We start from the raw sequence: 27,331 nt of genomic DNA on the forward strand, positions 1-27,331 counted from the left end.
AATCTCTTCGAAAGTGTTGGTTTCCAGAAAAATTGATAAAAAGAAAATTAAAGATGAAGTGGATTCGATCAAAAAAAGGAGAAGAAGATGAAGTGGATATAGGTTGATGACCGTGAGTGATATATTTCAGATGTAATTAATATACTTTCTAAGGAAAAATAAAATAGTATATTTATAATGCCTTTAGTAGAAAAAAATAGCATATGTATTTGATTAGAACTCTCTCACTGTCGATTTAAAAGTTCATTGTCAACGAAAAAGAGAACTTTTTGTTACAACTGCAGACAAGAATTGAAACAACAAGACTCGACCCCCCGTCACGCCCCTTTCATGAGCTTTTGTTTTTCTTTTGGAATTTGGAGAAAAAAAAGAAAAAAAAATATGATCAAAAGCATTAAAGAACGTGACATCAATCTTTATACAGTTTTCCTTTGTAACAAATCGAAACTAAAAGTGATTATATTTTAGTACTCCTCTGAAGAAAACTATAAAAAAAAAGAATGTCGCAAGTCTTCAAGAAGCAAAGAATCGTTTACATAAATATTGAATAAATTATATATCATTTTCCTAGTTAGCCAAAAAATGTTTATAGATTATGGTGTATATTAAAAAAAAATCAGTAATAGCAATCCACAAAACTAGGAGCAGACAAGACAAGGGACATTGGTTCTTCTCTTTGTTTTGTCGGTTGATGTTCCTGTTCTTGTTCTTGTTCTTGTTCGTGTTTTTGCTTCAAAGCCAAGCTCAACCCGTTGACCCGATTCTCATCTTCCGGTGCCGGTAGATTCAGATCCAAGTCCAATGACACGACCGTCTTCTTAGCTTTCTTTGTCTCTGGCATCAGTACCAGATGATCTTGACCGTCGGATATTTGATCATACGACATGGAAGACAATGATAACTCCGTGTTGGCAGCAACCGTGGCCACCGTCACAATGGGAGTTGGTGCCGCAGCGACAACCACCGCGCCTCTATGCCGTCTCATGTGGCCTCCTAAAGCTTGTCCTGAAGTAAACTCCGCTCCACATATTCCACATTCATGAACTTTATTGTTACCTGTCTTTCCGTAAGCGACAAGCGACCTATTGTTATTGTTCCTGTTGTTATTGTAAATATTTGTGGTTGTAACGAGTGAAGCGGCGTCGTTTTCGTAGATACTCTTCTTAAGGTCAAGGTTGGAGTAAAAGGAGGTGGCTCTAGGTTTCTTATGGCTAGCTCTATGGCCACCTAAAGCCTGAAAAGAAGGGAAGGTCCGGTCACACGTTTTGCACTGATAAACGTAGTAACCTGATTTGCCACCACCGTTTGATGAAGAAGTCTCTAGAAACCTCCTGCTGCTAAACCTATACGTGTTATTGTTGTTTATTTCTTGGTGAGGTATCTTGAGTTGTTGGTTGTGTTGAGAAAAAGAGTGTCCCTGGGAAAGGAGTATCAAACAATTGGCTATGTCTTGATCTTCCTCGTCTTCTTCGGCCTTCAATGTTGGGTTGTTGTTAGAGGACCAAGAGGCTGATGAGGATGAAGACGTGATCACACCATCCTTTTTGAGGTTTTCTACAGCATTTTCCTTGGAATCAGGAACATTGGATACTTCTTCTTCAACTATAGGAGGGGATATAGAGAAAGGAATTGGAGATTGGGGACGTTGTCGCTTTGTACGCTTCCCTTTAAGGATCAATGCTTGCTCTTTTGAGGCTGCTATCGCCTCTTCGAATGCTTCCATTATTCTGATATTCAAGAAAAAGAGAAGAGGAGTTGTGTTGTTGGTTATGAAGATGTTAAGGATGAGTGATGTATATATATATATATATATATATTAATGTGTTAAGAGGAAGATGTGTGTGAGATGGAGAGAGATGTGTGGAGAGATGGATACATAAATAGTGAGTGATATAGGAAGAGAGGAGTCAAAGAGAGACACCACCACATATATAGCAAAAATATACAAGAAAAGCTTTTTAAGTGTGTGAATATGTTTGGACTTGTCCTTTTGTAGCCTCTTAAATTTTAGTAATTTTGTTATTGTCTCTCTTCTACCATTTGCCCAACTTGGCAAACTAATCACAATACAATGAGATAGAGAGAGAGAGAGTAACCATTTGCAACCAAATGTGCAATATTAGACAATGTATGTAGTAATCTATGTTTATTCCACTTAGTTATGCGTTGTTTAACTCTGTATAACGATTTATTTGGCTGTGATGATGTACACATCAAACAGTTTCGTTAGTTTTCTTTGTTTTTGTTAAAACTGGTTTCCACTTTGATGAGTTAATTTACATAATTTTATGAATAATTTTATGAATCACTTTAAAATAGGCATATTAAAAGACAGATGACCTCATTAAGTGTATCTTATTAGATTATTTAATATCACTCTGAAATAGCCTTATAAATAAAAACATCAATCTGAAATAGACATTAAAAGATAACATATATAAAATTCTGCTATTTAATTAAAAAGACTTCTTATGGATATGTTATAGTAATGTAATTGGATTTTATAGGATAGGAGGATTCTTTGATTTTCGAAAAGGGAAAAGGGATTGAATTAGAAGCTTTTTCAAATCTTATGAAAAGGAAAATTATTTAAGGAAATAAAGAAAATTAATGACCGACATATTCTTAATCTTAATTATTTTTTTCATTAAAATATATCGTATGGTATTTGAAAAATAAAATGGTATATAAAAATAACAAAAATGAATGACCGTTAAATTTTTATTCTTAATTGAAATCCATGTTATTAAATCAATTATATTTGTTTTTATTGTGGAATGGGGAGAGGGGTGGAATGTGGATATGGAATCTTCAAAACATATACAGTATATGCAAAATGAAAAGATTGAGTAAAAAATAAAGGCCAATTTGGCTAGAAATACATGAAACCAAACATATTTGCGAATCTATACAAAGAAAAGATTATTTAGCTGTCTTGGATGAACAGAAGCGGGCACAACGGGTGGAAATTACTTCGGAGCCCCCATGCATACACGATGTTGGAGGAGTAGGGTTCAAGTCAGCTACGTAGGTAAATCTAGATAAGATACTAATGTTAGTTGCTGTCTGAAGAAAAAAAAGACATTTTGTCTCTATGTAATACCAATATTCCCGCTATGAGTAAAAATTGAAAATGGATATAAACTTATAAAGCTCGTGTTGTGGTGGAGAAAACGTAAAGTTCATATGTTATGTGTGGGTATATTTAGTCCTTTAAATTTGACAAAATTAGAAAAATGTATCATATGTTACAATTCACAATACTCGGTTCATACCAAACATAAGTCAATAGATGGTCAAATTTCATTACAAACCAAGGATATTATGTCTGTAGACTAGGATAGTACACTAGATCTAACTAGGATATTATGTCTGTAGACTAGGCACGTTCCACCATTTCTATTCGCGCTATAGGGCTATAACCGGTATATCGAAAATAGGCACAGTGCTTTACCGGATTCGCAAATAACTTTGTTTTTATGTATATAGCGTGCAATTGCCCAAAAATAAACTTCTAGCCAACATATATAATATCATTTTTATATATTATTATATAATAAAGACATTTACTCAATATAGATGAAAACAAACTACACATCTGATTCAGATTTCTATTGTGAAATTTGCAGGTCAATTTTAATTGAACCACAACAACAACAACCAAAAACAGATATTAAAGTTTATAATCTTCACCAAACAATGCCAGCATACACCTGCATGAAAGAATATTAATAGGCCGTAAGATTCCAATCATATCTTTTCACCAAAGGTAAACCATGGGGTTCTTGTTTAAAGTAGATCCCATCCTCTCTTCCTATCCAATAGGTGTAACCCACATACTTAGTCCACGTAGATCTGTATGCCTCAAACGCTTGTTGAATCTTATAATCAGGTCCTTGCCCCATATAACACCAAAAGAGCGTCGTGTGCCAAAGATTATCCCTGAATTTATATTCTTGGCTTTGGCCGACAGGCAAATAATGGACACCAAGGTCGTCGTCTTTGGATTTACAATGTATTGCGAGGATTTTGTTGTTCAGTTCGTTCGTGAGAACGAGTGTATTCTTTTCGTCTACTATCTGCCCGAAGCATCTACTAAGAAGAATGAAAAAGATGATGAGATTTTTCATTTTTTTAAACTAAACTTCTCTTTAATTTGCTGTAAAGATATATATAATACCCATCTTAGATGGTATTCATACACATTTTCATGCTGAGATTCCTCCTTTGTTATTGTTACCAAATGATATTCTACAACAAAAATTGATAAAAATGGTAAATAATTATTCTATTTCTTATTTTAGTTTCTTCTTATCTTTATCTATGTAATCTAACTTTGACCAACAATATTTACCTTTTTCATTCTTATTTTGAAAGTGTATTTCTCGTTTAATTTGACCAACAATTTCTGCTTAATTTGACCAACCACATTTAATCATTTGGTTTGACAAAATTCAGAATTGTAGATTTGTAACTTACACAATCGTTTAAGTAGAAGTGGAAGGTCGTAGATAACATTGAATTGGTAATACAAAAGCATGAAAAACGCTTCTGAACAACAATTTTACATTTTGAGAACACAAGAGGCCAAGAGAATGCGGTAGATTCAGCAGCTTCGCCGCATCTACACTGAAAACGCAGGAATTCATGTATGATTGACGATGAATAGTAAGTAATACGTAAGAAAAAAAAAATGTAAAAACCTTCACATAGCTCGCCAAGACTAAACTATATTACATAATAGGAGTTATTTGCGAGTCAATGAAACGACTAGGCTAACGGTCGTCTTGTTTCTGCAACCAGCATGTTGAGACGCATGATGTGCGAATTTGCTAAACAATATGTTGATAATGGCATTTCCAAAGTGAGCCACGAGCAAGGGTTCACTCACCGCTCTTATGTAATTGGCTTCATTTTGTCCTGATTTACTTCTCTTTGACCCGTCTTGGTTACAATGGCCAAGATCATATTCATGTGCCTCTAAATCTTTGATTTCAAAGGAACCCTCATTCCGTACGATGTTTTCAACTTCTTCTTTGCTAGGATCATAAAAAGGCATGTAGAACGAATCTACCTTTGAAGCACTCACAAGACCCTATGAAAAAAATACATATATGTGAAACCAATGTTTGAACATATATATTCAAAATGTGGAAAGACAAAAAGAAAACAAATGTTTTAGTTTTGATATATACCTCGATCACTAGATCATGGAGAGATTTAGATAATAATGTCCAAAAGTGACAACAATCTCTATGCAATGGATTATCCATATTGTTTCTACCGATGAAAGTGAGAACCATGCGTCCATTAGAAACCATTTCTTCAGAACGTAGTTTTAGAAATGTCGTGAAATCTCTTTGGAATTGTTTTAAGTAAGCCTTGTATGCACTCAGGGGACTTGAAGCTGTGATGTACACAATCATTTTGTTCTTCTCAAGTCCTTCAGGAACCTTACAATCAAATTGTTCCAGCATTGTATCAAAATTTTGATACAAAATAAATCAGTTTATATGCAAAGAGAGAATATTATAATGAAGCCTCAATACACTAGCCATACCTTAGAAAGCCAATGGAGGCCATAAGAGGAATGCACTAAATAGAGACTCTTACGAGGGAAGAGTCTCGAGTAGAAGGAACCTGGTACTCCAGATACGAAGTATGGTACTTTACTTGTGGAGTTTTTCTCTTTGAAAGAATTTATGAGTTTGAATGTCGTGTTGAAATCGTTATTAGGGAGATCGTTTAGACAACAATCTATTTCTGGTGGGTTTTGGTTCCACTTTTGATAGAACACATTGATTGTATTGATGATTTCAGACATTGTCAAGAACGTGTTTTGTCCTGAAGAGCAGCCCAAATCAGCTACTTTAATGTATTTAGGAAATTTCAAGTCCATCATCAGCTCCTTTATGTTCTTAACCAAGACCGGCTTAGCCTTTGCTAATACTCTTCTCTTGAAACGGAAAAAAAATTGAAAGTTAAGAAAAAGTTGATATTATAATACAAACAAAAATGATGTGGCTTTACAAAAAATAATAAAGGGGGATTCTAACTGGTTTCCTTTGTAACAGGTGTATAATTGAATTTAAGGCCACATTCAAGGATCCATTTATACTTGAATGATTGATATACCCATCTTGTTCATACATGGCCTACATTAATTAAAATGTTTAAAATATCGGATATAGAATGTTTAGTTAAAACCGTCATAAAATCAGAAATTATTTTTTTGATAAAAAAAACAGAAAATTTTGTAAGCTAATTAATCAATTAATCACCATCATTATTTATGCACAAAACGACAACTTTAAAAAAAATTATATATCATAAAACGTAGCTAAATTAACTGACACTAGTTTCAGTAATTATTTCGTTTAATTATTTTTCTACAAAACATAACATATAACCAAAATAATTTTGTATAAAAGAAAATTCGGTTTAAAAATAGTCACACACAAGCAACTGTATTATAAACAACAATTAAACCGAATCACCGAATGCGAGTCTAAATCTATCGATCAACCATAACCTACATAATTTTTGTTTTTGTTTTTGAATGAACACCTACATAAACTATTAAATTTTGTATTTGCAGACTGTAGGGGTAAGGAAAAAACCTGAAGAAGAGAATTGGTGGAGTAGCTGTTGTCTCCCTCTCCTCCGCTCATACATAGAGCACTCACAAAAGAGTATTTGATACTTCTCTCTTCATCGCGGCTATTCGAGTCGTTCTCAGGCTTATGATCACATCTGCATGGCATACATAAAGAAATACATATAGAACATGCATGAATACATCTATGTAAAAAAATAATATATACAAGCATATGATGAATTTGAGAGAAAAAAACCTTGAGGAATGAGTGCTGTGGATGAATCTTGAATCCATTATTCTCGCGGTATTTCAAGGAGAGAAAAACGAGAGTTATTACAATATGTTATGTTGTTTAGGGTGGTGACACCTTGTTCACCTTATTTATATAAGTGGGACATATCTTGCACGTGAAACACGTTGACTTGGTACAATAATCTCGAATTATTAGTCTTTACCAAATCTGTATAGAGAGAGATTTGTTGTGAATTTCGTGACGTTTTGAAATATCATATAGCATCTGACTACAGTCATATATAGAGAAGAGAACCAAAGAAAGTGCAATATGGCATTGGTTGTAAAGTAGAATTATGGTGAAGACCATGAAGCATAATTATGGCGCCCCATGATATTCTCAAAATTCTCGATGATATTAAATGGAGCGGTTTTTTTTAAAACTTGTTGTAGACATGTGCTTGTCATACTCGAACTTTTCTCGAAATTCCCTCGAACATAAAGTGTTCTCTGCTGTGGAGATTCCCTGCGACTGTGTTCGTTTGGTTTTGTTGTATTGTATCTCTTTATTTTCTTTTAATGTTTTTTTTTGCTAATTAATTTAATTTTAATATCTAATATTCAATTTGTTCTATCCGAATTCGAAGGCCCGATGCAAAGATTGCGGAGCCATCTATTAGGAGGCTTAAATGATGAACCGAAGCAAACGTATTAACATGCCAAATGCCGCTATGTCTTGTTTTGTACGGCATCACCACCACTAGCTTTTATTAGAACATAATCAATATTGCAAAAAAATGTGAAACTCAATGCACATGCATGTTACTGACAGAATATTATGGAACATAGCAATTTATTGCTTTACCTGTTTTCCTAAAAGAAGATATGCTCCAGTCACTCAACCATTCCCTGATTTAACACCGCGTTAAATATTTTATCGAAGGTAGAAATCCATTTTGGTTATAAAAAAGGTATAACTCTATTCGCCTAGAAAAACAAGTAAACGACACCGAATCCAATCAATGGGAAAGAGTCAGAAGTGATTGGCTGAAAAGAAAAGATTACTCCCTCTGTCCCACTTTAAGTGGTGTTTTAGGATTTTTATTTTGTCCCATTTTAAGTGATGTTCTCACTAATCTAGGTAGAATTTAATATGATTTGAATTTTATGACCAATTATAAAATACTGTACTTTTTTATTATTGGTTAAACTAATTTTATTTAATGTATTTTTATGTTACCAAGATAAACTACATAAAAATATGTGTTTTCTTAATCTATGTGCAATAACCTAAAACATCACATAAAATGGAACAGAGGGAGTAGTTGTTTTACAAGATTTGTATTTAAAAATCAATTAATAATTTTATATTCATGGAGATGATGATTTGCATGCATTTAGTAAGGCTGATGAAAGCTGATCTACCTAATCAAATCATATATGACTAAAAACATCACATTAATAGTGGATGTTTCTCTTAAAACACTATTTATTGATTCTTATCTTCTCATAATTCCTTTTCTTTCGAAAAGTACCATTCATTCAATAATTAGTCTTATTCCCATTTCCAAAGGAGACAACATTTGAGTTTTACAATTTAAAATGTTCATAGAGTGAACATTATTTAATACAAAGATAGATGTTCTAGAGAAAAAAATTGTTTCAAAAAGATAGATGTTTTATATTTTCAATACAATTTTTGTCAACTAATAATGAAAAATTGTGAAGTTCAAAAACATTAATTGTAATTCGTAAAATCTTATTGGTTTAAAAGTATAGAAAATGTAAAATTACAGAAAATGATACATTTATAGCTAAGTTTTAATATGTTTTATATGTAAAAATTCTAAAACATCTATCTTTTCGAAACAGAGGGAGATAGACAAAATTTATTGGATATAAATTTGTGTTTTACGTTTCAAAACTGTACATATATGTTGTGTATTTATATTTCACGTTTTTGTTGATTAAATATTTTTTTACTGTACTGATTTGTATCAAAAAAGACTTGACACAACATGGAATGATTAATAACCAAACAAGGAAACAGTGATCCCAAATTATTTCTAATGGTTATTTATGACAAATTAATTATGATAGAAACCTTTGATTAGCTAGGAAAAGAAAATTAATAAATTATGCTGGATTGTATAAGACTTTTTAAATCTTGTGATAGGGAAACTCTTTTAAAAATAAATAAATTGATGACCAATAGATTTTTAACTTTAATTGAAATTTATGTTATTCCATAGTATTTCAATTTTAATTCTCTCGTTTCTTTTTATCCTCGTATGAGATATTTAGCCCTCTTTAGCGAAATCGTAAATTGAAAATTCTCAACGCTTTTCACCTACAAACTTTTTTCCTCAACATAAATTGATTATGATTAAACGTAATACTTTTATATGTAATTTGTCAACAACAAACCTCTAGACTACATAAAAAATATCATGATTAATCATTTTTATATATAAATAAAAATACATAAACACCATAGATAACAACTACACATCTGATTCAGATTTCTATTGTGAGATGTGTAGATCAGTTTCACTGAACCACAACATCAACAACAAAACATAGATGAAAATGTGTAATTTTTCATCAAACAATGCAAGCAAACACCTACATGAAAGAATCATAGGCCATCCTTTCTGATCAAGGTGCCGTAAAATTCCAATCATGTCTTTTAACAGGAGGTTCATAACCATAGGGGTTGTCTTCTCTAAAGTAGATTCTATGTGATCTTTATATAGCAGGATAAGAACGTATATACCGTACAATCATCTAAAATATCGGAGAAACAAGAAATAGATAAAAATGAACCAGATTTAACCACGTAGTTTGACTAATGTATACACTAATTCAAGGAAAACTAACAACAATACAGAATTTGTAGATTTTGTAACTTGCACGATCGTTTAAATAAAAGGAGAAGGAAGGCCTGGCCCAGTACAATTGGGCAGCCTAGAGAAAAATTAAATGGTTGCCTCCCTTAGACTTAAACTTTGACCTCTAGATGATTTTTTTTTCTTTCGAACCACGACCTGTAGATGAATAAATTTTTGAAATTTATAGATAATATTGACTTGGTACACAAAAGCACTATGAAATAAGCTTCTTAACAACAACTTTGCATATTTAAGAACACAAAGAGGCCAAGAGAATGCTGGAGATTCAGAAGTTTCGCCGCATTTTCACTTTAAGGGAGACTTCTCTGTATGATTGAACTTTCTCTGCTGCATGTCTCGATGGTCTTCTTCCCACAGATGTTCTTCTCGTTATTCCTTCGGCTTCTTCAGCTCTAGGCTTGTTCTTTGATTCTCTTTCATGGTCCCCTTGAGACACCGTTGATGGTAACAGATCACACTCTTGAACCATGTTGATGCTCAGAGACGGGTCTGTCACGGCTCCATTGGTGTCTGAAGCTGTCTGAGATATACCCTTTGTTGACTGGAATCTCGTCGAGACTCTGGCGAGAACACCACAAAGATAAAAATCACATTACATCACTGAGACTCTAAAACTTGTAGGAAGTTCAACTGTTACTAACAAACCTGCGTTTCCCGTTTATATTTTGTGTCTCATGACTGCTTATAGATGGTTCTACAGCTTCAGATCTTGATCCTTGGCTTACTAAGCTTCTCAAATAGTATTCACGAGAGAAAACACAAGTGGTATTAGCTTAACTCAGTTTTCTATGCTACCGATCAACGGGATAAAGAAAAAAAACTAAAACGATATGTTTTAACGAACCCCGCATCATCAGCATTCAAGGTTTCCATCACTTCCGGCTCTTGGAAATCAAACATTGTAGACTGTTGTTGTCTTGAAGAGACTCTGCTCAGTTATGCATTGTTTTTAGTGATATTCATACAGGATACTATTTGTAAATAGGAAGTTAAGCTAACAAACCTTCTCCTCTTGGTCGTCTCCCTGACTTCGCCTCTCTCATGGAAGCTTTTACATGGAACTTCAGCTTCTTCGGGTCTCAACCGAGCAGACCGTCTTCTCAAAGAGAGCCTGATCGAAATGGAGAGCGTCAGTCTAATACGCTATTATCCATTCAGAGTTTATTAAAAAAAACTCTAACTAACCTTGCCATTTCTTTAGTTTCTTTGGCATTATCCATCACAATCGGTGTTTCCGTTTGTTGAGTTTCTTGAACAGCAAACCTGGTAGATTTCCTTCGTACGGATAGCCTGTGAGAAAACAACCAGACAAAGGAATTAAAGCCCAAATAAGATATTCTTGTTCCCATTGTTTTGGAAGATAAATAAAAAAAATGTAATTTCTCGGGACTGAATATAAGAAAGAACCTCTTGCTATGCAGACTGTCTTTTACGGGGTTAGCTGCAACAAACTTCTTGTTGATAATATTGTCAACAATTTGGTTTTCCCCTTGAGAGACAACCCCCTTTTCAACGTCATCTTCAGTCTGACAGGTCACTTCGGGGATAACAGTAGTATCTATGACGCTAGAAACTTTCCTGCAAACGAAACTATACCGATTCAGGTTTACTTGACTGCCAAAAGCTTTCACAGAAAACACAGATTAAACATGAATCAGACCTGGACCGTCTACTGTTTGCGCTCTCTTTAACCTGTATTGGCTTAACGATAGAGCTTTCTGAAGCTGAAAATGAAACGATATGGGTAAGTACACAAAAAAGGGTTTCTGAAGCTGAAAAAGAAAAACAGTTTACATTTTATCCTTGACGTTCGCTTTCTCTTGGTATCTTTATGATTCATATCAAGCCCCTGAAAGGGTTTGCAATCCCCATCAGAGACGTTTGATGGAACCTTGAAGGCAACGACAACAAGGCCAAATAGCGTGAACAACTGTACTACTAAAAACAAATAATTTAACTAAGCACCTTATCTTTCGATGGGTGATGTGTACATGAAGGTTCTTGCTCCTGAATAAAATTAAATGAATAAAAAAAAAAACTCAAAAGTTTATAACTATTTTTAGTAACTATAATCAATGGAAATATAGAGAATGAGTAGATGGCTTGCCTCAAGCTGCGTTCTCTTCACCCCGAGTAATACATTCTTGCAGCCAAGTTCATGCTGAAGCAGCTTGAGCTGAAAATGTACATACAAGGTCAGTTGAACGAAGAAATAATAATCTAATGAAATAAGAGTTTTGAGAAACTTCAGTTCCAGAAAAGCACACTCTGTCTTTGCTTGCATTGAGTTCCTGTCAGGGAAAAAAAGAGTTTAATCATCAAAGACTCTAACAATCATCACAAAAAACTGAAGCTTATAGAAAAGACAGGAGTCCACACCGCCAGCATATGAGTGTTCGCCTGTGCAAGCTGCAAATTATTCTCCTGCACTTTCCGTAAACTGATCTTCAGTTTCTGAAACTCAACACCGCTCAGCTCTATGATCTTACTGATGCCACAAAACAAAAAACAGAAAAAAAACACAATTAGTACAGAATTCAATCTCTCAAGCCAAACATAATGTAAATTAAGAAAAAAAAAAGGATACTTTCTGTGTGCTAGAGCTTTCATCAATGTCATGTTCTCCTGCAAAAAAAAAAAAAAAAAAAAAAAAAAATCAATAACAGTCTTGCCACCACCACAGAGTCAGAGTTCAAAGGGGGATGCCTTTTGGAGCTTCTCAGCATAATCCTTGGAAGAGAATTGTTGCTGGTGAGTCTCTTCTTCTCTGTTCACGTTGCTTATATCCGCAAGTTTTCTCCTCTGTGCACTGCTCCTCATCATCACAACCTTCCCTTTTCCTTTACGAATCTGATGAACCTCTGCCGGAATCGAATTTTGTCACACACTTGTGTTCGTTAGATTGAAATCCCTTAAACCACTAACCCTAATTTGCAGAAATTCCAGCGAAAGCAATCAGTCGATTCCAAAAATGAATTGCACAAAAAGGTGAGATGGAAGATTGAGTAAAGAGATGGAATTCGAAACCTTGAGGAGGAGCGTGATTGTCGTCTTGGAGAACCGTCACGGAGCTCATGGTGGAGCCGGCGAGAGAAAAGCCCTGCGACGGAATCGGGTTTTTCGGAATTTTGAAATGAGACCGAGGGAGGATTTTACGACGGCTGGTGAGGGTAAAACCGTCAAATTTATGCGACTCTTGCTAAACGTCGTCGTAGTATGTCGTTTTGGTACACTCGATGAGTTAAATGCAGTCAGTATTATTTAAATTGGGTAAACATTAACTGAAGATTATTCTTTGTATGACTCTTAAATCCATGAGACAACAATAGTCTCTAGTTCATTTTAAAAAAAAATCAATAATAGTAAACTATACTACATAATTTTATATTTTCCAGCGACTAGAGTACATAACAAGAATGAAATAACAAGAATGCAGTTCAAATTAACAATAGTTAGCCAATCCTATTTATGTCCAACCAGACAGAAATCTAACCAAACTAACATATCAAACAACAAATGTACTATATATAGAGGCAAAAACTCAATATATAAACCCCTTCCTCTCTATCACCAATCTACACATCTCATACAACAAACACAAGTCCTAGAGTTTTGTTTTGAAACAGAAAAAAAAAACTTGTAAGATAAAAATGGCGGCAAAGGTGTATATGGCCATGGCATTGATAATGATGGGATTTGTTTTACAAGCATGCAATGGAATGAACGTTGATGTTGATGATGGTGATGATATCAAGCCAACCCAAGATTCGAGATTCTTTTGCTTCAGAGTCTGTTCTATTAACTGTGGCAAACAAAACAAGCCTTGTTACCAAGATTGTTTGCCGAAATGTGGTCTCCCGAGACGACTTGCTAAACCAACAGCATCTTCATCACCTTCCACTACCGTTTGATCTCATTTCTTGTATTTTTTATTTTTTTTTGTCTTTAAGTTCTATCTAATATTGATCGAGCTAACTGGTAAATATGTCTTCTAAATGTGTTTATTAAGAAGAAAAAATTGAGAATCATGATAAACTATGATTCTAATATCTGTGTGACAAGTCTATTCAAACTTGATTTCTATTATAAGGACATAGACCACCTTTTCAATACAAATGTGATCACGTATAACAATAGAGATGTACAAAAAAAGAGTATTGTACATAGACTGACTAAACACTTAATCATACAAAACTCAGAAACATGGAATCTGATCATTATAATAACCTAAAAATAAAACATCCATTAGCTTTGCCATGTTTCCCAAACAATCTCTGAAAATGCCATTTGAGGAAAACCTTCTACCTTGCTTCCTTTATGCACTGCGTTTGAAGTTAGACCTTGTATGAAGTATACATCATCCATGATTGCACTCTCGCACCATCTGAAATAAATGGTTGAAGCAAGAACTAAAGGATAAGGATATCGCCTCTCTCTCTCTCTTTCAAGAACAGAAACTATTGGCTAAGAACACTTTAAATCCCTCTTGTCAGGACAATCTGCTGCTTTGTGTCCTGAACTTCCACAATTGAAGCAAGCACCTCCAAAACTTCTGATTTACATATATCAATCAATCAGTTGATGAGAGGGTAAGTGTGAAGATTTCAGCATAGATTCGTCATTTCAGCATAGAGACGGCGCCCTCGTTTTTACTCCATAAACATAGCCACGAAGACGTTTCAAGCACCATATACTATTCTTTCCATCGAACTGTTGCCCTTAAAACGTTTTCACATGATACAATAGTTCGCTTAAACGGTGTCACATGAAAATTTTAATTATAATATTTTCCTCGACAAATCTTTTATATATAGCCGGTTTTATTGAATTATTTGTACAACATTTCCTTTTGTATTTCTGTCTTAATCTAACACGTTATTTTATTCACAAATTCAACATTTTGTTATTTTCTTTGGTTACTTTCTCCATAACCTTTGTATACTAAAATTGCAATTATCTATTGTTGGATGCAGACAAGTTGTTCGGAGCGCCACCTTTGATACATTCACGACTTTTAATTCAGCATGTTTCCTTAAAACAGTCGAGTAATAGGGCATAGTTAAGTGAAAAAGACTGGTAGGTAAATATATTCAAAGGTCAAATTCGACGATTATGTTATTTTTCCTCTCTTTACTTCAAGAAAATTCAAGAAAACAATAATGGAGGATCATGTTACATATAAGCTATCATTAATTTTTCTTCTTTAGCTTAGTTATGTTTTTTTGGTAATGACATTAGCAAATTCGCATTGAATTTGCAGTCACTAAAACTGAAATGATTTGATGTGTAGTTTACGATTTCGATCACCAAAAAAGTCATAGGATAGTTATGATCGTTTTTAAAATTATAACTGTTTCAGTATTGATTAATTATTTGGTTGGTATATTAGTTTTTTACTCCACTTATTAAAAAACAAATCTAAACACCTGGTAGACTACTAGTTATACCATAATCTTAACATCTCAAGCTTTCTGCCAATCTGGGATCCCTTTGGATCATAAACCAGTAAATCACGAGATGAGTAAAAATGAATGTTTGCATGGTAAGTAGAAACTAATTGATAATGCGGACCAAAAGAATCGAATATGAATGATATTTTACCATTTTCAATGGAATCTTCAAAAAGTTTACTTTTTGTATGAAAAAATCATCCTTTTGATTTACTTTTTGTATGAATAATCACCTTTTTGTTTCTAATATCTTTTGAACAAAAAAAATCTCTAATCTTTAATTAAAAGATTAATAATTCATCTCATGTTTCTAAACTTGTTGGTAAAGAAGGTTCCCAAAACTAAAACGGTTAAAGAAATTCGAAATTTCTTGAGCAAGAATTTTCCAAAAAAAAAATTGTCAAGTTTCCATTTTGCGTGATTGCGAAACAAAAATTTCCAATTGTGATTGAAAAAAATAAGAAGTATGTATTTATGGAAAGTATAACACCTTCATAAAGATCGTCTTGACGAACAACTATGTTCTTTTGAGTTTCGAACAAAATCTTAAGTATTTTGCTAGTTTATGCGGCCAAATCAAACCAGAATCTTCAGCAGTGAGTATTCTTAATTTCTTATCTTTCCATCCGAGTTTCGTTTAGAGGTAAAGATTCCTTTTTAATACATATGCTTATTAATGTAACTTAAGATCCATAGAAAGATTGTTTCATGGAGAGGGATGTGTAGATGATTGGGTAATGCAAGTAACTGAGTCACTCTTACAAAAGTAAGAATCATATTGGAGGAAGGAGACAGAGAAAGAGTTTTTAAGCACTTTAAGGATTCTCTGTGCCTTCACACCTTATCTCCCATCTCTCTCTAAACTTCTTTTCTTCTACTTGAAACAAACTATATAGAGAGATTTGTTGATCAAAAAAAAAAAAAAAGAGAGATTAAGGAAACACACCTAAATTCTTTTGACCCTTGTTTTTATTATATAAACCCAAGTTGCACAATTCCCCATAAACCCATATTTAAGAAACTTCTGTTTCCTGATTTGGCTGGTCTTTTTTTTTCAGAAAGAAGAGATAAATAATAGAGGGAGCTGAGAAGAGAGACATTATAATGGTGGCTCATAAGGGGGTCCATAATCATCAGAAACCAACCTGCATTTGCATACCCTGGTTCTGCCTCTTGGTCTCTCTCCTTCACCATGGAAGAGCATCTTTTCCATCATCATCATCATCATCATCATCATCATCTTCCTTCAATCTCTCTCTCCCACACCAACACCCATTCCCTGAACATGTTGTCCTTAATGTTCAAAGGTTTAACCTTTCTCTTGCATTTTATCTTTAAGGCCTTTTTGACTCCAAATCCTCTGTTTTAAAAAACAGAGGATCATCATCTCTGTTTTTTAACATCCTCTGTTTATCAACTGCAGAAAACTCAACGACTCTCTCTCCAGAAGACATCTCCTCACTTACCAACAAGACGGTGACACCACGGCGTCGCCGTCGCCAGTACCTTCCTGCCTCACCGGGAACCCAATCGACGACTGCTGGCGCTGCGACCCAAACTGGTCGCAGAACCGCCAACGCCTCGCCGACTGCTCAATAGGCTTCGGACAAGGCACACTCGGCGGCAAAGGCGGCCGCTTTTACCTCGTCACCGACTCCTCCGACAACGACGCGGCGAACCCAGTTCCCGGAACCCTCCGCCACGCCGTGATACAGCCTGAGCCTCTCTGGATCATCTTCTCCGGCGACATGGGGATCACTCTCCGGCACGAGCTCATCGTCGGGAGCTTCAAGACGATCGACGGACGAGGCACGAAGGTCGAGATCACCGGCCACGGGTGCCTGACGATCCAGCAGGTGAGCCACGTCATCATCCACAACGTCCACATTCACCACTGCAAGCCCTCCGGTAACACTCTGGTCGCTTCCTCGCCGACGCATGTTGGATTCCGAGGAGTCTCCGACGGAGACGGGATCTCGGTCTCGGCTTCGCATCACATTTGGGTCGATCACTGCTCTCTCGGATACTGTTCCGACGGACTCATCGACGTTATTCTCGCATCAACCGCCGTCACGGTCTCCAACAACTACTTTCATCACCACGACGAAGTTATGCTCTTAGGTCACGACGACCGGTAATTATTTCCCGCGAAAAAGCCCCTTGACTTTGTGAACTTTTAAATTAAAGCGTGGAAGTTTTGAATCTAACAATCTAACCCAATTTCTTTTGGCTTTTGATGAAAAAGGTATACGGCGGACTCGGGGATGCAAGTGACAATTGCGTTTAACCATTTTGGGGAGGGGCTAGTGCAGAGGATGCCGCGGTGCAGACATGGTTATATTCACGTGGTGAACAACGATTTTACTGCATGGGAGATGTACGCGATAGGTGGAAGTGCAAACCCTACGATCAATAGTCAGGGTAACCGTTACACTGCACCTATTAATCCCAATGCAAAAGAGGTAAATATTTTATATATTAATCATTCTATTTATTACATGAAAAATACATAAACCAATCATTTTGAAGATAATCTTAATTTTTGTATTTTTTGGTTGATATTTTGAGAAAAATCAAGTTCTCTTTATAACTGGATATGGTTTGGTGTGGACACTGTGGTTTTTTCTGGACGTGTCTGTGCAATAATGGTTACATTAGTTCGTTGTCATGTCGTTGACATGGTTTTGAACTTTTGTAAGATCTCATGTGCTATGTTATATTTGTGATAGGTGACCAAGCGTGTGGACGCAAACGAGAAACACTGGGGGAAATGGAACTGGAGGACTGAAGGAGATGTTATGGTTAACGGAGCGTTCTTCGTGCCGTCAGGTGATGGAGTGAGTCCGGCGTACGCCCGAGCCACTAGTCTTCAGGCAAAGACCGCTGATGTTATTGACCAGCTCACGGTCAATGCTGGCGTTTTCGGCGATCCCGGGTATGATTATATTATTTACTCTAGTATTGCTTCATCCACCCAAACTAGCATCTTTATTGCTACGGTTTTGCCCCTATATTCTTTATTGAACTTTTTTCTATAAGATAGGACATTATTTATTCTTTATACAAAAAAATAGGACATTGTTTATTTTTGATTATTTTTACATTACTAATTGAAACATATCTAAAAACATTACCTAACTTTGTGATAATTAAACAACATATCTATCTAATAATAATATATATATATATATATTTAATAAATTAATTTTGTGATAATTCAAAAGTTGGTGCTATTATAATTACAAAAATCATTGCAAGTTGGGCTTAATTATATATTTTCTTTAATATATACAAAAAATTATTTTCTTGGGGTATATTTTTCTGACGCGGAGAGTAATACTTCTCATTTTGTTTTCTCAAGAATGAACATGAATGTATATGCATGCCATATATATTTTGGATAAGATATTAAAAAGTTAGTGAGTTACACATCAAAGTGTTAAAGACAATTCCGAAATGGCAACAAGGAAAACCATGACGCATGAACATGCATAAAGTTTTTTTTCTTGCTAAGAAAAAGCTCAGCTTTTACCATTTTATAACTCACACGTGCTGAGTGTGGATCCGAGATCTAAACTTCTAAAAGATTTCTGATCTAAAACCCCAAAGCCTTTACGTAGTGTCTGATCTATAGCTTTATTGATGATTTGTCGTATTTCCTGTTATACATGCAAAATAACAAATGAAATCCTATTAAAAATTTCATTTCCGTATTACTATTTCTTCACCAAATTAGGGGTTGGTGATTTCTTTGTTTGACGACATGGTATATCTTCAAATCCCAATAACTAAAAATAAAATAAAAGATATTCATGTCTTTATTAGCAAGTTCTTTGGCTCTTTGCCAATTCAGGGTTTTGTGGTTCTTTGTTTTGCAACTTGGTATATAATCTAAACCCCGCAAATTGGAAGAACTTTAGGAAGAAGGAAAAGAAGATTCATTTCCTTGTGAAATAGTTCTTCACACATTGAAGGTGTGTGAAGTCACATTTAATTAGGGTTTCATTATCGGTTCAAGTGGACCATTAAAATTGACTTTTTGGATATGTGATAAGACATTTATATATTATACGTATAGTAAAGATGGGTTCCTATATCGTAATATATAGGATAGTTTGATCCAAAAAAAAAAAAGATGGGTTCCTATATCGTAATATATATATATTCCATTGTTAATCATCTGCTTTACAGACACAAAAAAAAAACAATACGCAGTGGGGTCTTCTCGAAGACTATATAATATATAGATTCGATCTACTTAATTAAATGATCTGGTTAAGCAGTCATAGTACCTATATCTACGTATGATTCTCCACGACATACTTGGTGTCATTTTATCTTTTTGATAGTTAAATTGATCGAAAAGTTTACATTTGACCCTCTTTTGCAAAAGTAAAGTATGCAAGAAGGATGGTGGATTCTCTTAGCCGTCTTGCTGTCAAAAGTTCGATATTCCTTGTCATACTACTTCAGTTTCCGGAATTTACCGGTTATCTAGTTAACCAATACCGGCTTGCTGGATAATTAATTATAGTGGGCTAGTATTTTGTTGAGGTGTGAATTTCAAAATTATAGTTTACGTAAAAAAAATTATAGTTTACGTAACTTTTTAAAAGTAAAAGAACTTCCATTTTATTTGATAGGACTACAATTGATATCTAAAACATAGATCATAAACTCTAACATATGAAAATAAAATGTGAAGCATGCATGTGATGGAGCAACTTGTTTTCGTCTTTACTCTCTTTTGAGCTTTTTACATTGATTGGTCCATTTTGATCATATGCTTATGTCACTGTTAGTATCTTTCGACACAGCACGTTCAAACGAATCATGATTATGATAGCAATATTGTTGGTATGATGATTTTTATTGACATATTATATGATGATTTTAACTGCTGATGATATGGTTTGGTGTAGTGGGAGAAACGGGCAAGGAGGAGGTTTCCCCGGAATCACGGGCGGTGGTGGGACCGTGACACGAGGTTACAGTAAAGGTGGACCCGGAGGCGGTGGCAGCGACAGCGATGATGGCCTTTTCACAATGATATTCGGTAGCAATTCCAGTGCGGCGGCGGCGGCTTTGAGGCCGGGACAAGTCTGGTCAATTTTATTCACTATCATCTTACTTTGGTATTTTCCACACCATAGGAGATGACAGCTTCATTATTGGTTCAAGAGGTTTCACTATTTGTTTTAACGGTACAAAAAAAACTGAAAAGAGAAAAAAATCGAATATGCATACGTGTTAAGGTATATATACACACAAGTTGTAGAATATGGCGGAAATATATAAAAAAAAAAATATTCTTGTTTGATGGCTAAACATTTTTGGTACCTTATCAATTGGCTGGAGGAATATTTTTACAGTGAATATACTATTTGTTTCATTACGCTGTTCTTGATCTTTTCTTTTTAATTTTTAAAATATATTTGTGATTTAAAATGGGAGCTAAGAGAAAATGAGGAGGTTGATGGGATACTACTTAAACTAGGTACCAAGTCAACTTCAGAAGCTTGTCTTCTTCCTTCTAATGTTCATTGTCTCAACTTCAGAAACTTGTCTTCTTCCTTCTAATGTTCATTGTCTTCATTCATTAATTAATTAAACAGAACAAAATGCTGTTTCAATGCGTGAATAATCAATAAACTGACCAGTGATGGGCAAGAAAAAAATCCACAAGGTAATAACCATTCATAATAAGATAGAGAACAGAAGCTACAACATAAGTCATCAATTAGTCTTTAGTCATGGGCCACGGCCAGGGTTGTTAACACAAAGATGATAGTCCAAAGAGACTAAAAGAAAGACGCACTATAGCGCTGGGCTTAGAAGTAGATAGAGATAGTGAGTACTATCTACAAGCCAACTCAGGATGTGTATGGTTTAAAACACAAACACAAAACTTGAAGCTCAAAGTCATTGCAATTGGGTACAAGAACAAACCAAACAAAATATCAAGATACAACGCTAATCAGTTCTTTAAACTAAAAACAGTATGAAAGAAGTCTTTACATATAAAAACGCTTACAGAGATATTCATTACCACATACACACACACGCAAGAGTGAGTGTAAATAACCCTAAACCCAGCATCATTCAGTTCTTCATTCATGCCTTAGTAACGGTCATAAGTACCAGACGATGGATAACCACCAGCACCACCACCACTGCTTCGGCTCGGCCTCTCATACGGACCACTGGCTCTGCTTCTAAACCCTCTTCCCTCGTCTGCTCCACGAATAGGCCCACCAGCTCTACCACCACCGTACCTGTCACTGCCTGCACCTGGAACTACGTCTCTCTCAAAGGACCTGGGTTTCTCATAACTCGCTGGAGGGTAACGGTCTGATCCACGACTGTACCTATCCCCTCCTGCAAACCGATCAACCGGGGCTGCATACCTGTAACATAAGTAAACATTTTCACGTCATGCAAATGCAATGCAAGCAAGTCAATGTGAATATCTGTAAACACAGTTATTAAGAATATCTAACCTCTCACTGGCGTAACGATCACGAGGGATGTAAGCTTCTCTGCTGTCAAACCTGTCTCTAGCACCAAAGCGTGGAGCATCATATCGATCATCTATGTAACGTTCACGGTCTGCATATCGCTCACGGTCCGCATAACGGTCCACACGTCCATCAGATCCTCCATACGCAGCACGGGAAGAAAAGCCACCGACGGGTCCACCACGACCACCAGTAGCAGACGGACAGTCACGGGCCCAATGCCCAACACGTCCACACTTGAAGCATTCATCTTCACCAACACGACCACCTCCACCAAAGCTCCCCTTTCCAGCCAATGAATACCCACCATCTCTGCCACCTCTAGAGCCATGACTGTCCCCATCGTCTCGCCCCATTTTTGGTTCAGCTCTGTTCACAGAGATGACTCGATCACCAAAGTCTCTTCCATGCATCTCTCTGATGGACTCATCCATAGCACGGCGATCAGCAAAGGTAATAAACCCAAATCCACGTGAACGACCGGTATCTCTTTCCATCATGATCTATACACAACACACCACACCACAAAAGCTGATTTCCCAAAAGTATATTGCTAGAAACTGATCAGAAGGGCAGTAGAAAATGAAACATATGCAAAATCTGAAAGATCATATTCAAGTCCATGTGACATCAAGAAACATCCATCTGTTTAAAGGTTTACTGCATAACATTGACCCTGTCTTTTGTGTCGTACGAAATTGTCAATCAATCTCCACTTCAGAGCAAAACAACTAGATACCCCCAGAAACTCAAGCAGCACACTATCTTTTCTTCCCCAGTCAAACGAACGGCGCTCCGTGAATTAATCCCCTAAAAGAATCTACTATTCAATCCCTATTTTCAACGACATTAAAGAGAGGAAGTTTTACAGACAGAAGGAAGCCACTGAATTAAGAGTACACAGTATTCCTGACCAAACATCTGTTTCTTCTCAATATGCAGATATCATCTGACATTGATCCAGCTGAAGTCGTTCAGATCTCCTGGTGCTGACAACTCTTTGCATAGCCCCAAAAGCCCACAGATCAGAAACACAACTCCATCTCACACAACGAACTTTATCAGATTTCAGAAACATGCGGAAAAGATAAGCGCAAAGAACTGGGGTATGAGGATCTAAAAATGTGTTTGGGTTTGGAGAAGAAAAGAATAATGAAAGGAAAAGTTAAAATCCATGGAAATCCTACTAAGCACACAGGGTACGAGAAGCGACGTTCTTCAACTGGTGCAGTCTTTCGTTTTCTGCAGTTCCAACGTCAGCACTGGGGCTCAAGGTATCAGGAAGAAATAGAAATCTTGCAACAGGACAGCTGAGATGGGGACTGGGCTTATCCAGACGTCAATGCTACAAAGCCTCTGGTGTGTGAATGACTGCAAGGGGATACTACATGGAGGACACTGGCCTAAACTGAGTAGCATCATCAATTCACCACTCAAAACCAAATCAGGAATCCCAAGTACCAGCTATCAAACAATACAAGACACAACTACCTCTTCTTCCTAAAGCTTGTTAACCAGAATCTCGACACAGAATAATTTCAGGAAGGAACCGGTTGCATACTTAGAGAAGTCAAAGACTAGACTAGAAGAAACTGAAAGTAACCTGTTACCACAGTCTCAACAACCTCGTGAAACAAATCCCAAAACAGAGGACAACATCATTATGCTCTCAAAGACTCAACCACTACTACTGTGTTTCCTATATTCTCAGATAGTCAGATACTTTTTTGTTCTTTTATCAGAGAGCAGTGTATCTCAACTTGATACCATGTAGTTCTGATCAATGTCATCCCTAATTCATCAGTTTATAGAGTTTTAGTAGAAGATTACCAAGAGATATTTTAGGATAATAAAAAAAAAAAAAAAATTCCACACATCTCTGCTCTTATTCATGTTATTGGCTACTTCAAGTATTATTATTTTTTCACAACTAAAGAGAGGATACAAGTAGCAATAGCTTTAAAAGATCCAAAACTCATCACAGACATGTTCAATTCTATCCAAACAAAAAAATCAGGGCTTTAATATACCTATACGTTTCAGAGATACACAGCAAACAAGTGCAGGCACAAGATGATAAAAATAGATTAAAATAATTAATAATACCTGGCAATCGAGAATGTCACCGAAGCGGCTGAAAGTACGCTGAAGGTCTCTCTCTGTCACCTCCGGAGATAACCCGCCAACGAATATCCTGCTTCCTTCTTTCGCCGCCGCCATCTTTAGTTCCTCTTCCTTGCTGACAAAAATAAAAAACTAGGTTAAACCCCGAAAACAAATCCCCCAAAAATTCAGCAAAACCACAAACACTTCATATTCACGAGGAAACAATCGATTGAACTACGACTACTACGTCAGAGAATTACACAATACGATTTTGATTCGTCTTACCAAATTTGTTAACTCGAAGCTGCGAATTTCGGAAGAAAAAAAAAAAAATCTGAATCGAACTGTTTTTCTTCGCCGTCAGATATTAATGATAAGTGTATAAGAAACCCTAAATGGTGGTTGAGATGTTAGGCCCCACACACACGAAAAAAATATAGAGGCCCAAGCCCATAATCTCTTTTATGGGCCCAGAAGATAAGCTTATTCGATTAAGCTCACATACTGCTATACTAGATTGCCGTCTGTTGATTAATAATATAGCTTGACTTTTAATACATAACATCTTAGCCAGTGAATGTGGAAGCCATGTTTCTCTCAGACTTCCAACTTAGCTATACTTTTGTTTTTTTCAATTCCTGCTGCTTTTTTTTCAATAACACCGTACCATTTGAGATGGGACACCCTGTCGTTTGTAACCGCCAGGACCGGTGAGATATAGGTATAGTATATATCTTCAAGTTACAAAAGTTTTTTTTATTAATATTAAAGAAATGTTTATAACTTTTGAAATCTCAAATCCATTCTTGGTTATGGTTAGGCGATTATTTTCATCCCGGATGAAATGTTTACTTTCAATAATAGACAAAAGTCCAAAGTTTAAATCATTGTTATTGAGGTATATATGCTGCTATCATATTACTGAGGGTCTAAAACTGATTTGCTCTTAGTTGAGGGTTTTCTACATTAAGTTATCTTAGTAGTTTGACTTTTTGATTAGGCCATGCTTAAATTTTTTTGCGTGCGAATATTTCTAGTTCATTATTTTTTCTTTCTCAAAATTGTTTTTAACTTAAAGGTAAACTAGAATATCAGAAGGTTCATTCCACGTGAGATCCAAGTCACAATGTTTAGATGACCTAACGACGCATTAATCAATAAAATAACTTTAACCAGCCCATAGTTTTGGAGAAATACATCTAGCGGGACTGTATTCATCATTAGACCCTACTTTTTTTAAGTATTCATTATATTCCACCATATTCTAGTACGCTAGTACATATAATATAGCATAATTGAAAATTGCTCAGCATTAGTATTCATTTTTTGTATAGCATTGATATTAAATAATCTGGAAGGTCCAGATTGTATGGAGAAAATTAGAAATACATGAGTCCATGATAGAAGAACCATCAATTTGCTGGTAAAAGTATTAAAATTTGTCAAGGTCCTGCATAGGTAGTAATAAATATATAAAAACGATGCACTTCCAGACAGGTTTCGAAATTAAAAACATAGTTTTTATTTAGCTATAAACATCCATGTTCCCATGTGGACATGTGTAATTGACCTACAATCACTGATTAAGCAAGATGGGAAAAGAAACAATGAATATTCGTAGTACACGTACTTGTATCGCCTAATAAAAGTTTCATTCCAAAAGAAATACTATAAACAAGATTGTATTAAATCATTTTAGAACTACAAATTTCAAGAGGAATTTTTCTATAAGTTGAAATATTTGACCAAAAATTGAAATATCTTGTTTAAGATGAATTTATAATTGAAGGAATAGGTTGATATACATGATCATTCTCGCATAATACGAAACTAAATCTTTTACATAAAGTTGCTTTGGAAATACTAATTTTGCTGTCAAGATTCGAGGAAAAAAGTTTTATAGAACATAGATAAATAAAAACTATAATATCTCAGTACCAACTTGGATTAGTGAATACTATTCCGATTGGTGCTTACGCTTACATGTTCAACCTAGCCAATATTCTTTTGTACATTCCGGGGGGTCCAACAAATTGATATATGTATATATTCTAATACCGTATATAATACTTTCACACTGTGATTTTTTTTGATCGAGTCTTGAGTTAAGACTCTTGACTAGACCACCTATTTAATGTCAAAAGGTCACGTTAAAGAGAGTAAATATTATATTAAATTTGTGAAAAGAAAATTTGTTTTTACACATGCTAAGAAATTTTGTTAGAAGAAAAATACTGATCATGGAAAATATAAAACCAAATATAACCTATGAAAACGTGGACCGATGCAAAGGTACCAGGTTGTCTGCCATGATATGGGAAGATAACAAAATAATTGTCTGCAAAGTTCTTTTCTATTGACACTATTACTTACAGAGAATTAACACTAAATGCTGGAGGTTGAACATGGATCATTGATGCATCATATTCGGGGTTTTGAAAAAGTGGTGCACCGAAGACAACTAAAAGACTTAATCTGATTATACTATATGCTATCAATACTGCACTGAGATTTTTGTAAATTCCAAAAAAACTCGACAGTTAATCGCATGTTTAATGTGAAACAACACACGGACTAATTTACTGCATATAACTTTTAGTGTTGTACGAGTGATTATATATATTACAGCCCAACACTCTATATAAACATAAATTATTTTTTTGACAACATATATAAATTTAGTAAGGCAAAAGCAACAAAACGTATATAAATTTAAACTTATGAGTAATTTATTGTTATAAATTCTTAGACTTATGTAATTATTTTTATATTGTAAATCATTTTCCTAAGTTGTATATAATTTTGTTTGCTTAAACTATTAATTATTTATAAAGTATATGTAAGAAATTACTAATAACTTTATTATATTCTCTTTTTCCAAAATAACTTCATTACATTTTTTTGTCAGGTATCCATTTACGCTAATAACTTCGTTACCTATAACTTTGTAAATTATTACAAAATAATAGTTCATTTTTGTCCAATAACACTCTTCTTCTGTGTCAAAATTTTATCCAATTAGTATTTTTTATTAATACTTTAATTAGTATTAGGTGTCACACATCAACAGAGCTACAAAAAAATAAACTATTTTTTGAAAAACTATATAAATTAATAATACACCAGCTTTATTAGAAAAGACATCACTTTCATGGCAAAGAGAGAGACGGACAAAGTGGGATCCATGAGAACGAAACACAATTTTGTCCATTTAGTTTTTAGTTTAAAATGTAATAATATTAATGTTTACTAATAAAAATAATGAAAATTGTAATATATACATAGTGGTCTAGGTTTCTAATTTTATATAGGCTTGTGGCTTTTGATGATCTTCAGGTGAGAGTGTGGGAGACAAGGAAATCTCTCTTTGTTGATGTGCAATGTACTATGTTTATCAACTTGCCCAGATCACTTTACGTATATACACACGCACTTCCAAGTCAATGGATATATATATTAACTACTAAACATTGTTGCTAATCTAATGCTGAACTTATCAGTTCACCATTCACCAAG

The 27,331-nt window shown here is 35.0% G+C and overlaps 5 protein-coding genes across 13 annotated transcripts; 1 reads left to right on the forward strand and 4 right to left on the reverse strand.

Annotated features, from left to right (window-relative positions):
- Nucleotides 1-543: 543 nt before the first annotated feature.
- LOC108846794 (zinc finger protein ZAT5-like) lies at nucleotides 544-1,945 on the reverse strand. The gene has a single exon (XM_018619997.2). It carries the CDS (start codon nucleotides 1,721-1,723, stop codon nucleotides 617-619), a length of 1,107 nt encoding a protein of 368 aa, XP_018475499.1. The 5' UTR covers nucleotides 1,724-1,945; the 3' UTR covers nucleotides 544-616.
- A 2,557-nt stretch (nucleotides 1,946-4,502) lies between these two features.
- LOC108846057 (salicylate/benzoate carboxyl methyltransferase-like) lies at nucleotides 4,503-7,064 on the reverse strand. Of its 2 annotated transcripts, XM_018619265.2 has the most exons (5): nucleotides 6,855-7,064; nucleotides 6,621-6,753; nucleotides 5,561-5,956; nucleotides 5,196-5,453; nucleotides 4,503-5,095 (listed from the first exon to the last, which is right to left on the reverse strand). In XM_018619265.2, exons 1-5 carry the CDS (start codon nucleotides 6,890-6,892, stop codon nucleotides 4,748-4,750), a joined length of 1,173 nt encoding a protein of 390 aa, XP_018474767.1. In that variant the 5' UTR covers nucleotides 6,893-7,064; the 3' UTR covers nucleotides 4,503-4,747. The 2 variants fall into 2 exon arrangements, with proteins under 2 accessions (XP_018474767.1, XP_018474768.1); XM_018619266.2 differs by lacking the exon at nucleotides 6,855-7,064 and having other exon boundaries at nucleotides 5,561-5,951; nucleotides 6,621-6,755.
- Nucleotides 7,065-9,879: 2,815 nt separating this feature from the next.
- On the reverse strand, nucleotides 9,880-12,923 carry LOC108844108 (SHUGOSHIN 2). Of its 7 annotated transcripts, none has more exons than XM_057005546.1 (15): nucleotides 12,769-12,923; nucleotides 12,448-12,667; nucleotides 12,329-12,366; nucleotides 12,121-12,229; nucleotides 11,988-12,032; nucleotides 11,849-11,917; nucleotides 11,707-11,748; nucleotides 11,536-11,632; nucleotides 11,402-11,465; nucleotides 11,149-11,331; nucleotides 10,927-11,031; nucleotides 10,745-10,852; nucleotides 10,586-10,669; nucleotides 10,387-10,470; nucleotides 9,880-10,301 (listed from the first exon to the last, which is right to left on the reverse strand). In XM_057005546.1, the coding sequence occupies exons 2-15, from the start codon at nucleotides 12,562-12,564 to the stop codon at nucleotides 10,007-10,009; spliced, it is 1,440 nt and encodes a 479-aa protein (XP_056861526.1). In that variant the 5' UTR covers nucleotides 12,565-12,667; nucleotides 12,769-12,923; the 3' UTR covers nucleotides 9,880-10,006. The 7 variants fall into 7 exon arrangements, with proteins under 7 accessions (XP_056861526.1, XP_056861525.1, XP_056861522.1 ...); XM_057005545.1 differs by having other exon boundaries at nucleotides 11,536-11,590; nucleotides 12,009-12,032; nucleotides 12,448-12,602; nucleotides 12,769-12,916; XM_057005542.1 differs by having other exon boundaries at nucleotides 12,009-12,032; nucleotides 12,448-12,602; nucleotides 12,769-12,916.
- A 3,003-nt stretch (nucleotides 12,924-15,926) lies between these two features.
- On the forward strand, nucleotides 15,927-20,511 carry LOC108844394 (probable pectate lyase 18). The gene is made up of 5 exons (XM_018617649.2): nucleotides 15,927-16,498; nucleotides 16,615-17,325; nucleotides 17,437-17,653; nucleotides 17,921-18,126; nucleotides 20,114-20,511. Exons 1-5 carry the CDS (start codon nucleotides 16,296-16,298, stop codon nucleotides 20,349-20,351), a joined length of 1,575 nt encoding a protein of 524 aa, XP_018473151.1. The 5' UTR covers nucleotides 15,927-16,295; the 3' UTR covers nucleotides 20,352-20,511.
- A 589-nt stretch (nucleotides 20,512-21,100) lies between these two features.
- Nucleotides 21,101-24,211, reverse strand: LOC108847869 (glycine-rich RNA-binding protein RZ1C). Of its 2 annotated transcripts, XM_018621228.2 has the most exons (4): nucleotides 24,101-24,211; nucleotides 23,816-23,948; nucleotides 21,692-22,212; nucleotides 21,101-21,598 (listed from the first exon to the last, which is right to left on the reverse strand). In XM_018621228.2, exons 2-4 carry the CDS (start codon nucleotides 23,927-23,929, stop codon nucleotides 21,313-21,315), a joined length of 921 nt encoding a protein of 306 aa, XP_018476730.1. In that variant the 5' UTR covers nucleotides 23,930-23,948; nucleotides 24,101-24,211; the 3' UTR covers nucleotides 21,101-21,312. The 2 variants fall into 2 exon arrangements, with proteins under 2 accessions (XP_018476730.1, XP_056861528.1); XM_057005548.1 differs by lacking the exon at nucleotides 24,101-24,211 and having other exon boundaries at nucleotides 21,692-23,501; nucleotides 23,816-23,951.
- Nucleotides 24,212-27,331: the final 3,120 nt, after the last annotated feature.

This window comes from Raphanus sativus, chromosome 3 (assembly GCF_000801105.2).
Source record: "Raphanus sativus cultivar WK10039 chromosome 3, ASM80110v3, whole genome shotgun sequence".
In the NCBI taxonomy this organism is placed as follows: domain Eukaryota; kingdom Viridiplantae; phylum Streptophyta; class Magnoliopsida; order Brassicales; family Brassicaceae; genus Raphanus; species Raphanus sativus.

What these genes read in the sequence shown, in the direction of transcription:
- LOC108846794 (XM_018619997.2), bottom strand. Translation starts at nt 1,723, where the DNA reads ATGGAAGCATTCGAAGAGGCGATAGCAGCCTCAAAAGAGCAAGCATTG.
- LOC108846057 (XM_018619265.2), bottom strand. Translation starts at nt 6,892, where the DNA reads ATGGATTCAAGATTCATCCACAGCACTCATTCCTCAAG. An exon ending in CACAGCACTCATTCCTCAAG is followed by an intron (nt 6,754 to 6,854) that starts GTTTTTTTCTCT and finishes TATGCCATGCAG; the next exon opens with ATGTGATCATAAGCCTGAGA. An exon ending in CCACCAATTCTCTTCTTCAG is followed by an intron (nt 5,957 to 6,620) that starts GTTTTTTCCTTA and finishes TTCCGTTTCAAG; the next exon opens with AGAAGAGTATTAGCAAAGGC.
- LOC108844108 (XM_057005540.1), bottom strand. Translation starts at nt 12,817, where the DNA reads ATGAGCTCCGTGACGGTTCTCCAAGACGACAATCACGCTCCTCCTCAA. An exon ending in TGTGCTTTTCTGGAACTGAA is followed by an intron (nt 11,918 to 11,987) that starts GTTTCTCAAAAC and finishes GTACATTTTCAG; the next exon opens with CTCAAGCTGCTTCAGCATGA. An exon ending in GAGACGACCAAGAGGAGAAG is followed by an intron (nt 10,670 to 10,744) that starts GTTTGTTAGCTT and finishes ATAACTGAGCAG; the next exon opens with AGTCTCTTCAAGACAACAAC.
- LOC108844394 (XM_018617649.2), top strand. Translation starts at nt 16,296, where the DNA reads ATGGTGGCTCATAAGGGGGTCCATAATCATCAGAAACCAACCTGCATT. An exon ending in GTTGTCCTTAATGTTCAAAG is followed by an intron (nt 16,499 to 16,614) that starts GTTTAACCTTTC and finishes TATCAACTGCAG; the next exon opens with AAAACTCAACGACTCTCTCT. An exon ending in CTCTTAGGTCACGACGACCG is followed by an intron (nt 17,326 to 17,436) that starts GTAATTATTTCC and finishes TTGATGAAAAAG; the next exon opens with GTATACGGCGGACTCGGGGA.
- LOC108847869 (XM_018621228.2), bottom strand. Translation starts at nt 23,929, where the DNA reads ATGGCGGCGGCGAAAGAAGGAAGCAGGATATTCGTTGGCGGGTTATCT. An exon ending in GTGACATTCTCGATTGCCAG is followed by an intron (nt 22,213 to 23,815) that starts GTATTATTAATT and finishes TGTTGTGTATAG; the next exon opens with ATCATGATGGAAAGAGATAC. An exon ending in GATCGTTACGCCAGTGAGAG is followed by an intron (nt 21,599 to 21,691) that starts GTTAGATATTCT and finishes CTTATGTTACAG; the next exon opens with GTATGCAGCCCCGGTTGATC.